This window comes from Salarias fasciatus, chromosome 15 (genome assembly GCF_902148845.1).
Source record: "Salarias fasciatus chromosome 15, fSalaFa1.1, whole genome shotgun sequence".
Taxonomy (NCBI): domain Eukaryota; kingdom Metazoa; phylum Chordata; class Actinopteri; order Blenniiformes; family Blenniidae; genus Salarias; species Salarias fasciatus.
The window spans coordinates 13,821,417-13,834,012 of record NC_043759.1 but is presented as its reverse complement, the minus strand read 5'-3'; the positions used below and the strand labels follow the sequence as shown (position 1 = coordinate 13,834,012).

The following is a 12,596-nucleotide window of genomic DNA, read 5'->3' as shown; positions in this document are numbered from 1 at the left end:
TACACTCAGACCTGCACCACCTCTCTCCTTTCCTGAAAAGTGTCCAAATATGATCAGGAATGTGTTGCTGTTTTGTTGCAGAGCTCCTTCTCTCTCTCTCTCTCTCTCTCTCTCTCCTCTCTCTCTCTCTCTCTCTCTCTCTCTCTCTTCTCTCTCTCCTTCCTTTCCTTCCTGCCTGTAGCGTGACGGGAAAAGGTGACGTCAGCCTGCAGGAACGCGCTCTCTGATTGGTCGGTTCTGCGAGTGTTGGAATCCAAAGTCCGCCGGTTTACAGCCTCGGTCCGGATGAGGCGCAGCAGCAGAGGAGCCTGGGAGGGACGCGATAAGCAGCTCGGAGGACGAGATGGCACCGAAAACCTGTCTGTTCCTTCTGCTGTGCGTCTGTTCTGCCTCTTCAGCGGTGACCAGTAATGGTGAGAAAGTTTCGTTTTTATTATGTGGGTGGGAAAAAAAAAATTGCACTTGAAACTTTAAATCATGTATGAGAAAACTTTGATACAGATGTTGGTATTACATAATATTAATACCTCTTAGAGATTCAATAAATAATGAGGAAAATCTTTGTTTATCTTACTGTATCACATGTAAAAAAAAAAAAAAAATGTTCAGTTCAATTTTGACACCATTCATGGTTATTGATCATTATGATATTTGTTGTTTTGGGCAGTCAACTGGAAAAATGACATTCAAAGACAAAATTTTATGCTCCGGAATCTTTTGTTATTATATTTGATAATTATTAGTGATTGCGCTGTTTTTAAAATGCCAGAAATCTTTCAAAAAATATGATTGTTGATCGATTGATTGATTAAGTTGATCATGAAATGTCTTACTATACCCACTTAAAAGGGCTTGGCAATATGAAATTGAAAGATCACACAACTTTGTTTCATAAGCTAAAGGAGTAAATAATCAGATTTTTAATGAGTATATAGTAATACTGTACTGAGTGTTGGCTAAATGATCAATATGAAATTACATTGGTTTCGATTTGATACAGCTATTGCAATGTTTTGGATTTCTGTGTTTGTTTGTTTGTTGTTGGGGGCAGTCGTGGTAGTTGGGGGGGGGGGGGGGGGGGGTGGGGGGGTGAGTTTGAAAGGCTCCCTCAAACATTGAATTGCGCTACAGGTGCTAAATTCAAACACAATTGTTGATGGCAGTGTTGTGATCTCTTCACCCTTTTTCTGCACAGAGGAAGTCAGAACAGTTGAACTTATTAAGAATACAAACTTTCTGTTTTGTTTGTTGTTGTTTTTATCGATGGGCTATTTTCCCATTTAATATATTGACATTTAAATGTATGACTTTTTTTTTGCACTTCTAATTACTTGGTTTTTAACTACAAAGGTCGAAACTGTTCTCAATCTCCACAAAAATATTCAGGACTGGTCATCCTCACTTGTTAAAAGTTAGCTCAAAACAATAATAGCACTGCTTCATATAGTAGATGAAATAAAATATAAACAGTTTTGAACCAGTCACTCGGATTGATCTTTTATTAGATGTCTGGTATCAGTGACTCTATGACTTAACGCTTTTTGTTTCTGTTTCCACAGGATCGTCCATACTGAGGACTTTTGTCGTCTTCCCCAGCTCAGTCACAGATGAACCGTTTGATCTGGAATCAATCTACTACGATGAAGACATTAAAATGAATCGGTCTGCTGTTGTTCAAGTGCTTAACATATCAAGCAACAAGCCGGGATTTTCTGAAGAGGCGCTGCTGTTCCTAACGGGCCCCGTCTCCACCATCTTCATACCTTCCTTCTACACCCTGGTCTGCGTTATCAGCGTACCGATCAACGTCTGCGCCATGCTGGCCTTCGCTCGTGGCATCCGGCCCAAGAAGCCGGCGGCCATCTACATGCTGAACTTGGCCACTGCCGACCTGCTCTTCGCCGTCTTGCTCCCGTTCAAGATCTTCTACCACTTCGACGGCAACAACTGGAGGTTCGGGGCGCTCATGTGCCGCGTGGTCACGGCCGCCTTCTACTGGAACATGTATTGTTCGGTTCTTCTCATCGCGTGCATCAGCGTGGACCGGCTGCTCGCTGTGGTGTACCCCATCGACTCGCTGGCCTGGAGAAGGCCTCGAAACGCCGTCACCGCCTGCGTGATCATGTGGACTGTCCTTTGCTGGCTCTGTGCCCCTGGTCGTCTCCGAGCAGACTGTTTACCTCAGAGACCTGAACATCACCACCTGCCACGACGTGCAGTACGTCGACAACGTGGCGTGGCTGAAGATCTACTTCTTCACCTTGTGCTGCGCGCTGTTCTTCCTGCCTCTGCTCGTCACGGTGGCGTCCTACTCTCGGGTGATCTGGTCGCTGAGCTGCATCTCCAAGGGGGTTTCCGGAAGCTCACGCAGAAGGTCGAGGGCGGTGGTGATGGCTCTGACGGTGCTGGTGATGTGCTCTGTTTCATGCCGACAAACTGTCTGATGCTCGCGCACTACCTGCAGTTTGACCAAGCAGTGGCGCAGAGCCGGGACCCCCGATGGGTCCTACGCTCTCTATCTGGTGTTCCTGTGTGGGAAGCCTGAACTGCCTCCTGGATCCCATGGTCTACTACTTTGGATCGTCCCAGTGCCAGAGGCAGCTGTCCAACCTGCTGAGGTGTCGGAAGGTTACGGAGCGGAGCGGCATCAGTCACTCGTCCTCTGATTCATGCAGATCCAGCACCAGGACAATTCTGAAATCCAGCCGTACAGAAAGCTCCAAATTAAACAGCTCCGTCACCAAAATTGACTCTTTCCAGGAAAACCTCAACAGCCAATACAAGAAACTACTGGTGTGATCAACCATCAAGCCAGCAGAGCTTCAGTCTGTGATTTAACTGACTCTTTCATGTCATTTAAAAGTGTTCAGTCAATTTGAGTGATTTCATTTGGAATTTTAGAGCCACTTGGTTATCTGTCAGGTTTTATCTTCGGTGGTTGCTTTTCTGTTGTGAAAGAGAACAACACATATCATACCGATGCGAGCTGGTAAAATGTGCAATGACAGCCATAAGTGATGAATGAAGTTGAAACCGTCATTATGATGGATGGCAACATTAAGCAAAAACATGTTTAGGGAACATTGCATAGAATGAAATGTTTCTATTTTGCACTGTAAAACCCATGAGTGTATCAATCATTCCTTAGATGTAACATTTTAATGGAAAAAAATAGTATTATGTGTATTTTTTCTATTTTGCAGATAAGCTGCATTCAAGCTCTCATATTTCCTGTGAAAAGATGTCATTATTTTTTGTTCTTGTATATATCCGGTGACCATACACACACCATTTGTTTATTTGTTGTTGTTGGTTGTGTTTTGCCTCTAAATAAATTGCTATTTTCACTTTGACTGTGTCTTGGAACAAATTCCCTATATTTATATTTTGTTGCATGCCTCCCCCTGCTGGTGAGAAGTCCACACTGCTATTAAAAGCTTACTGTTCTTTACGTTACTGGCAATAAAAGGTTAAAAATTAAATAGCTGGATTGACTTTTTGTGACTCAAATCACCAACGAGTACATGCATTTGTTTTTGAGCTGCATTATCCACTGAGGAATCAAATTCCAAATATTTAAGAACAGCTGGTTTAATGACTCAGCATTATCTAAAATGATATTGAAAATCATATATATTGAGAAGGATTCAGACGGTTACATAAAGCTAATAAAATCACGTATATTTTTAAAGATGGTATTCCCACTGTGAACAATGGAGGTGTTTCTATAATTTCCCAAAATATGGGTCCCTATTCTTGTCTAGTTGACGCAAGGTTTTTTTTATGGCATTTTCAGCAGCTAAGATTTTCATTTGAGTCGTATATTTAAAGTATTTAATACGTTTTTTACTGAAATTCACACTCTTCATTAAATATTTCTTTTTAAAAAGATAGTTCTTCAAGTTAAAAAAAATGAATTCAAGTGTTAACATAACCTAAACCTGCAAGCATTCATTTTCACCCAGAGAGAGAGAGAGAAGAGAGAGAGAGAGAAGAGAGAGAGAGAGAGAGAGAGAGAGAGTGAGTGAGAGAGAGAGAGAGCCTTGCGGTGCGTCTGCTCGCGCCGCGTGCGCTCACGTGACCAGGTGACGTCACGCAGGTATGAAAACCTCCTGCCGTTCGGAGAGGATGACAGTTTCACACCGGAGTCAAGGCAGCGCGACCCGGGACAACGCCCTCCGACATATCAGTGCTCTCGCCTGTTTTTCAGCCATGTCTTCCGGGACGCGGTGGCTTCAGGTGTCGCTGCTCCTCTGCTGCCTGCACACCTGTCTGACGCAGGAAGGTACAGTTTCCTCCCTCGTTTATCTCACCGTGGTTTTTATTGTTTTACTGACTGCCACAGTTCTGTGATTGACTCGTATTTAGGTCAGTGCTTCGCTGCACGGTGTGAAAACTGTACTGCTGTACTTGAACTCTGATCAGTCCGTCTGTTTTGTTCGTTACGTTCATTGCAGCTAATTTTAAATCAGATATTGCAATGTGCATGAGTCACAGCTCTGATGAAACTGAGTGTTTGTGATGTCGGCTGGTTTTACTCCTTCATAGGAACCTATTGAAATTCAGTTATCAGTTTTTCATTTTTGTTTTGTTTTTTGTTTTTTTTTGTTTTTTGTTTTCATCCAGAGCGAGGCTTCACTGGCCCAGAGACTACTGATGGCGTGCTGGCCCTCAAGCAGGCCAAGAAGGTCCTGACCAGTGGTCTCACAACAGTTTTCTTCCCAATCGTCTACATCATTGTGTTTGTCGTGGGACTGCCCTCCAACGCTCTGGCCGTCTGGGTGTTCCTCTTCAGGACCAAGAAGAAGCACCCGTCGTCCATCTACATGGCGAACCTGGCCCTGGCTGACCTGCTCTTCGTCATCTGGATCCCCTTGAAAATCGCCTACCACTTCAATGGGAACAATTGGATCTACGGGGATGGGCTGTGCAAAGTGCTGGTGGCCTTTTTCTACGGCAACATGTACTGCTCCATCTCCTTCATTGCCTGTATCAGTGTCCAGCGGTACTGGGCTGTGGTGGACCCCTTGTCCCAGCGGCAGAGGAGCAATGGCCTCGCTGTGACCGTCTCTGCAGTGATCTGGCTGGTGGTCTGGCTCCTCACCATCCCCCTCTACCTGTACGACCAAGAAGTCCGTGTACCGAATCTCAGCATCCGGACCTGTCACGACGTCACCAGGCCCAGCCAGAGGAAAATTGCTGCAGGTTACTTCCTGACCATGGGGACGGTGGGGTTCGTCGTCCCCACGGTGGTGTGCATCATCTCCTACGTCCTCACGCTCAAAGCTCTCAGAAACAGCATGGAGGACCCCAACATCTCCAAGAAGCGGCGGAAGGCCGTGGTCCTGATCGTCACGGTGCTGGTGATGTTCTTGGTGTGCTTCACTCCCAGCAACATCATGCTGCTGGTGCACTACATCCTCCTGCTCAGCGAGCGTCCCAACAACCTGTACGGCTTCTACATCACCACGCTGTGCCTGGCCAGCCTCAACAGCTGCCTGGACCCCTTCGTCTACTACTTCATCTCCGAAGACTTCAGGGATCACGTGAAGAACACGTTTCTGTGCCGCAGCGAGAGGACGGTGGAGAGGATGAGGGTTTCCTTCAGCGCTCTGAAATACTCCAAAAAGAGCAACAGCTATACATCAAAGTCTGAGAACACACAGAGCACCGAGTGCTAGAGGGTTTTACCCTTTTTAAGATTGTTTTTGAACCTCAGGTATGAAAGGAAGTGAATACTCAGGTTTGTTTTTGACTTCCTGGAAGTTTTAAGTTTCTGATTTTTAACTTGCTTGACATTTTTATTCATATTTTATTTGATGTGCGTTTCTTAAAGCAGTCATCTGTTTGACTGAGTGTGAATGATTGCTTTATTTTACCAGTCTGTATTTTTTTTTATTATTATATTATCCATGATGAATTCATTAGGTCTTAAATGTGAGACAAATGTGTGTGTATATAAGTGAGACAACAAATGAATGCCTGTAAAAAGGTTTGTTAATAAAAATGAATGGACTTGCTAATTGTTTTTCCCACTTGACAGCAGTGGTTATCAAAAAGTAGCCATTATTAATCTGGGCTTAGGCCTTTCTTTCTGAGTGTGCATGTGTGAGTTTTCTCCAGTTCTCCAGTTTCCCCTCACACTCCCAGACTCATTTTGAGCCTTTCTATGTAGAGTTTGCACACTTCTCTCTGTCTATGTATGTTTCCACTGGTTGCTCAGACTTTCTCCCACATCCCCAAAAAATGTGTTTCACTTCTGTCTATATTATGCTTTTAATGTGAACATGTGTATGTGTAAGTAATCTACTGCAGGACCTATCAATATATTTATATACAAGAAGTAAATTTGTATAAGTGTTTACATTTCCATTCAGCGCCTATCGGGTTGAATGGCCAACATACCAAAGTAACTACATGGACGTGACTGAACACTTGGAGATTTTCAAGGAAGTCATATCCTACTAAAAAGCAGGAAAAATTATAAGTTAAGGTGCTATTCGAACACATTCAACACTTCTTAAATTTTCACACGAAATGTGTGTTTTCTTTTTCTAAAACACACTGGTCTTCTATTCTTTTTCATGCGGCAGACATTTATAAACTGCTTTGCATTCAGGTAGTGACTGAAAGCTGTCAGACACTTTTACATGTCATGCTGGTTGTTCCTTTTTTTTAAAGCAGCATGCACACGTTTAACCTTTGCTCTCACACGTGGTTCAGGCAACTCTTCCTCAGATGAACCAGACAGCCTGAACTTGTCTCGCGACTTCAGTGTGAGCAGCGTTTCAGATGAGATTTCACCCGTATTTTTGGTTAAAATGTAATTTGATCACCACCACATGAGTGAAAGCCCAATAAATATCAGAATGTACAGTGGTTATTGATGCTTATTTGAGGCTGGGGAAAAAAATCCACATCGCAACCATCTTCAAGAAAACTCCATGGAATCGGTACTGGTGCAAATACTGGGGACTGTAACATCTACAGGTTTTTTCACTGAAATCTTTATTTTGAATTGTCACACTTGATAATATCACCGTTGAGACAAATGGTGTGATTACTGTGAAGCCTTATTTCAACTGACTTCTCAGAAGTCACAAAAATACAAACGCAAAGAGGAAGTGACTAAAATACTGTTAAAATCAGCACTATTATGGGTCATTTGGAACCATCTTATTTACTGTTCACCAATTTCAGCGTCACATGTACATTAACTACTCCCATTATGCCATGACACATCAGTTCCTTCAAATTAAATTGATTTAATGTGTCAGTTTATATACTTGCAAAGGTAATTTGTTTTTTTCAGAACATTCTCATGTTTCCAGGTCTCCTGAATGCATCTGCATTTTGATGTTTTAAATCATAATGAACTAAATCCTGTGGTTTTGTTGTGTCAGGTTGATAAAAGAGATATTTGTATATATTGTAGATTGCAGATGTTATTTTTAGGTGCCAATTAATGTGTAAAGATTTGATTCACACATTTTCTTTGACTGTTTCCTAATATTTGGGGAAAAAAGTAACCTGAAAAACATTGACAGACATTGACGGTCTGAGTTTTGCACACCATGCGATATATTACCACAAATGTTTGTTCAAGGAATGATAGTACTGAGTAGTTTGAACTTGTGGAGTTTGTGTGTTCCCGAATCTTGATCAAATTTTAAATTAGGATCCACTGATGTGTTCCACTGTACAAGCTTTATTTGAGTTGGAGCACATTTTGTACAGATGTCTTGACTTGTAGTTTAACTACGAGAGACACTCATCGCATGATGAACAGTCTGAAACAAGTTTCAACAGGCTTAGTGATACTTATACTTTTCTCCACAAGAAACACATAATGGCCATAATTGTTACTCACTGCATGATAAAATCAGCCATCTTCTAAATTCCCACTCTTGAAAAACGTGTCATGTTTATTCACTCTACAGGAAACTCCCGCCTTTAGGGATTGACTGACATTTTGCAAGTCAGCATGATTTTGTTTACCCATTCATTACTGATAAAATCTGTAGATTTGAAGAAATACTTCCCTCTGCTATAAGACCATTCTGCCATTCAGTAGCACTTATGTCACAAATCTGACCTAATAACATTGTGCATTATAGTTTCAACCAGTCATCAACATGTTAGTTGATCATTATTATTATGTCCTGCACATGTGTTGCTGTGATTATTTACATATATTTTTTTGTGTCTAAATTCACCTTTTTTTTACTTCATTACTACCTACACTTTTATATTATGAAGCAACCTTCTCTTTATTCAATCTTGAATCACATTTGACCATCAGACCTGTAAAAGCAGCATTATCTGACTGAGCATGCTGAATTCACTAAATTAAACAGAAACCCCACCTCAGGGTCGATGACACGTTTGATGACTGGTAGGACTTAGGAGATTTAGCTGCACCTACTACATGGCCTTTTATTACACATTTCGATGAAATTTGCCCCAATTTCAATAGTCTAACAGAAAGGTAAGAATAGTGTTGTACATTAGAGTCTTTGGACCACAGTGGAGAAGTGATTAGTGCTCTCACCTCACAGCGAAAAGGTCATGTGTGTGAATTTGATTTCAGTTCTCCATTTTCCTCCCACAGTCGAAAATCGTCAGCGTGACTGTGTGTGTGTGGTGTGTGGTGTGTGTTTGTGTGGTTAGAGTTTGTGTGTTGTGTGTTTGTGTGTGTGTGTCCTGTGATGCACTGTGATGACCTGACTGGGTGCATCCTGCCCTCCCACAGCTGGAATTACAACAACCTGAACAAGGAATAGAACAGCAGAGAAGATGGAGATGGACAGATTAGTCTGTCCTTTTACTGTTGACTGTTTACTGACTGTTGTTCATTTGTTGTTCACACCTTCTTCATATTTAAATTTAGTGGCACAATAGTATTATATTTTCATAGAGACAGCGCCTTTTCGCTTTGATAATTCACCTCGTTTTGTTGTAACTTTTTATCCAGTGATAAATAAGAGATTAGCAAGCGACACTGAAACGGATTCGGCCAGATGTGGTTCCTTTATGGAGGTTGTTTTGTTCTCTGGGCTCAATGAAACCGCACGTGCGCAGGGCAGGTGGGCGCGTGTGAGCTGACGTCAGCGCGCACAGGTAGTCTCGGGCGTGACTTCGGAGGCCGGAAGTGTCTTGGGCGTTTTAAGGAGCGGCTCTTCTTCTTCACAGGGAGGCTTTTAGCAGACGAGTCAAGTCCAGAGGTCACGTCGACGTGCGCCGCGGATATGGGTCTAAAAGTGTCACTATCGCTTCTTCTATTATTCTTATGCTCTCAAGCTTCAGGTTTACGAGGTAAGAGGTCTGAAGTTATTGTTTGTATGTCTGTGATGTGTGTGTGTGTGTGTGTGTGTGTGTATGTGCACGCAGAGGTTACGCGGTTTACATAATGAGACGTTCACTGTCGCCTCAGCAGTGAGAACATTCCGTCTACTTTCCCCGTGCTTCTGTTTTTGGCTTCGCGTTTTAAAATCAGTTATTGTAACAAATATTTTGGGAGGAAAATTAATATTTGTTGCTTCATTATGATGTTTTCGCTCACTGCAAGGCATACTGGGAATGTCGTTTTATTTCAAAATCAAAGTTATGCCTGTCATTAACAGTTCCTTTACATTTTAATGTTTTAGGATCCCACATTGCTTAATTCTGAGTTTCTTAGTTCATCTTGGTCTCAGGAAAAGTATGAATGAAATGTAACTATTAATTAATTAAAGACATAAAGACACCACTCCTTTTCCACATAGTGACAATCATACCTTGGAATTCTAGAAAGCATTAAAAAAAACCCCTCAAATTATTCTTCAGGACAAAAATGTGAGTGGGGTCATTTTTTTGTTTGCTGAGGGATTTGCTGTAATGATTTAAGAAATCACTTTACAGTCGCATTTGGTAACCCTACTCTCTGCAGTAAAATATTGCATTAATGAAACTACTAAATAGTCATTTATTGGTATTGATAAAATTCGGAGTATAAAACTGATTTCAGGGAGTTATTACTAGTCTAATAGTCTAAGACTAGTCAGTTAATTAACTGAATGTATAATGTTAATTTGTTCTGTATTTTAGGTCAAGGTCGGGGACATTTGGGGTTGTGGACCCTGCAGATTCAGGTCGAGTTATTGTGGATGAAGCGGCCTCACAGACTCTGAAGAGTAACCTGACCACCGTCTTCTTCCCGGTCATCTATGTCATCGTGTTCGTGGTTGGACTTCCGACCAACGGCATGGCCATCTGGGTCTTTCTCTTCAGGACCAAGAAGAAGCACCCATCCTCCATCTACATGGCCAACCTGGCTCTGGCCGACCTGCTTTTTGTCATCTGGCTGCCTCTAAAAATTGCCTACCATTTGGACGGCAACAACTGGACCTATGGCGAGCCCCTGTGCAAGGTGCTGGTGGGCTTCTTCTACGGGAACATGTACTGCTCGGTGCTGTTCATCGCCTGCCTCAGCGTCCAGAGGTACTGGGTGGTGGCTCACCCCCTGTCCCAGCAGAGAAAGAACAACAAAGTTGCCATCGGCGTCTGCGTGGCCATCTGGGCGTTCATCTGGCTCACCACCACCCCTCTGTACCTGTACGACCACACGGCCAAGCTGAAGGACCCCAACGTCACCACGTGCCACGACGTGAGCGTCATCCACGACCCGCTCAACCCGTTTCCCTCCGTCCAGCATCCGTTCTACTACTTCATCTTCATGGCCACGGTGGTCTTCCTCGTCCCCTGCGTAGTCATCGTCGTCTCCTACGTGCTGCTCCTCAGAGCTCTGGGGAACTGCATGGTGGACAGCACGGCGGCGAAGAAACGGCAGAAAGCCGTGGTGTTGATCGTGCTCGTCCTGGTGACCTTCCTGGTGTGCTTCGTCCCCAGCAACATCATGCTGGTGGTGCACTACTCCCTGCTGAAGGACGGCATCGCCAACAACGGGTACAGCTTCTACACCTCCACGCTGTGCCTGGCCAGCCTCAACAGCTGCCTGGACCCCTTCATCTACTACTATGTGTCGGACGAGTTCAGGGACGTGAAGAACACGCTGCTGTGCCGCAGCAGCCGGACGGTGGAGAGGATGAGGGTGTCCTTCAGCTCCATGAAATACTCGAGGAAGAGCAAGTCGTACGTGTCGGAGAGCGGGAACACGCAGAGCAGCTCCTGCTGAGGAGGAGATAACCACACGCCGTGCCGAGGCTTGCTCTCAGATGCGCTGATACCAGCGCTGTGGAGACTTTTTGATAGACGGGTAACCAGAGACTGCCAAAGATGAACTTCAAATGTGAAATGACGAGCAGGAAGGAGAGCGTTCGTGCTGTGCAGGTACCTCAGCTTGGTGCTAAAATAAACATATGTGGAGGAAGGACCGGTAAAGACTGACAATAAGCAGCTCGGACTTCTCATATTCTCTGATAAATGTACTTTTTTCATATATATGTATATATCTCCCAAGATTTTGACTGACTCAATCACATCATTGAAGCTCATTTAAAGGGAAAACTATCTGTGAAAACATAACACCTGCATTAACTTGGTGTTTATAGAGAAATGGGTCAAGAGTTCATGTATATTATAATGTTTGTTTCTGTTTTTTTAAACATTTTTTAAGTGCTTATCTGCTTGTGCAACTTTTATTGTTCCCATCTGAAACTCTTTGAGAATGAGCCTTTTTTTAAAATTATTTTTAAAAGAAGGCAGTGAGCAGAGATTTGTATTGTCACATAGTTTCCTAAATAAATGACAAAAACCAAAGAACACAGTTTGTATGAACCTTCTTTTCGGCGTTGCGTAATCACCCTGTGTTCTGCGTCATGTGGATCCCTCGGTACGTTTTCAGACAGCAGTCGGAGTCCAGTCCTCTGATGAAGAGTTTAGGAATTTGTGGAATGTGGTATTCTGCAACTCCATGTCCACAACCCCCGCCAAATTTCTTTAAACTGCTGCTTTAATTGTCAGCTTGTGGTTAATAATTAATCTTTGTCCTTCAGAGAGAAGGCAGAGAGGGGGTGTCAGAATGAGGGTGGGTGAGTTTCAGGCGTGATGGGCATGCGCGCAGGGTGATCTAAATACTGTGTCATCTCACTGGTTTCAGTGTCGTTTGAAACCAGATTCAAGTTGTGATACTTCACTCCTCGTAGCTATTTTTATCCAGCATGACTCAACAGATAAGAAAACTGACAAGTTTTTTTTTTTTTGCAGTTTCAGCTCACTACTGTGACAAAGTTCATGTGCGCAGAAAATACAAAACCAGCAAAGTGTTACACGAAATGCGTAGAACACCAAGAACCTAAAGAGGGGAATAAAAACAAAAAATGATCAAATGATATAGAACTGTAACAACCAAGATTGCAAAGATTAAAAAATGTGTGGCACTTTGTTTCATAATCTGCTCTTTTAAGAGAAAAGGCCATAAATTCTTTTTTTAATAGATGATACAGCAAAATCTCAGCCTCTTGTTTGTACTGGTGTTGTAGAGCTGGATCCACGCCAGAACAAGAGCTGGACTGTTGAACTCAACATAATATAATAACCACACTTTGAACTGTTTGATCTCCATGGGGCCAGAACAATAAACTATAGTACTATGGTTA

At 42.9% G+C, this 12,596-nt stretch overlaps 2 protein-coding genes and 1 pseudogene across 2 annotated transcripts; all 3 read left to right on the top strand.

The window, feature by feature from the left end:
• The first annotated feature begins 260 nt into the window (after positions 1–260).
• On the top strand, positions 261–2,814 carry LOC115402413 (proteinase-activated receptor 1-like; annotated as a pseudogene).
• A 1,392-nt stretch (positions 2,815–4,206) lies between these two features.
• Positions 4,207–6,088, top strand: LOC115401879 (proteinase-activated receptor 2-like). Its single transcript, XM_030110249.1, has 2 exons — positions 4,207–4,285; positions 4,627–6,088. The coding sequence occupies exons 1-2, from the start codon at positions 4,213–4,215 to the stop codon at positions 5,679–5,681; spliced, it is 1,128 nt and encodes a 375-aa protein (XP_029966109.1). The 5' UTR covers positions 4,207–4,212; the 3' UTR covers positions 5,682–6,088.
• Positions 6,089–9,178: 3,090 nt separating this feature from the next.
• LOC115401871 (proteinase-activated receptor 2-like) lies at positions 9,179–11,288 on the top strand. The gene is made up of 2 exons (XM_030110239.1): positions 9,179–9,315; positions 10,087–11,288. The coding sequence occupies exons 1-2, from the start codon at positions 9,290–9,292 to the stop codon at positions 11,171–11,173; spliced, it is 1,113 nt and encodes a 370-aa protein (XP_029966099.1). The 5' UTR covers positions 9,179–9,289; the 3' UTR covers positions 11,174–11,288.
• Positions 11,289–12,596: the final 1,308 nt, after the last annotated feature.

Bases quoted from the DNA above. Each gene is read 5' to 3' on its own strand.
- LOC115401879 (XM_030110249.1), top strand. From the start codon at position 4,213: ATGTCTTCCGGGACGCGGTGGCTTCAGGTGTCGCTGCTCCTCTGCTGC. The intron at 4,286-4,626 runs GTACAGTTTCCT...GTTTTCATCCAG, and splicing joins CACCTGTCTGACGCAGGAAG to AGCGAGGCTTCACTGGCCCA.
- LOC115401871 (XM_030110239.1), top strand. From the start codon at position 9,290: ATGCTCTCAAGCTTCAGGTTTACGAG. The intron at 9,316-10,086 runs GTAAGAGGTCTG...TCTGTATTTTAG, and splicing joins TCAAGCTTCAGGTTTACGAG to GTCAAGGTCGGGGACATTTG.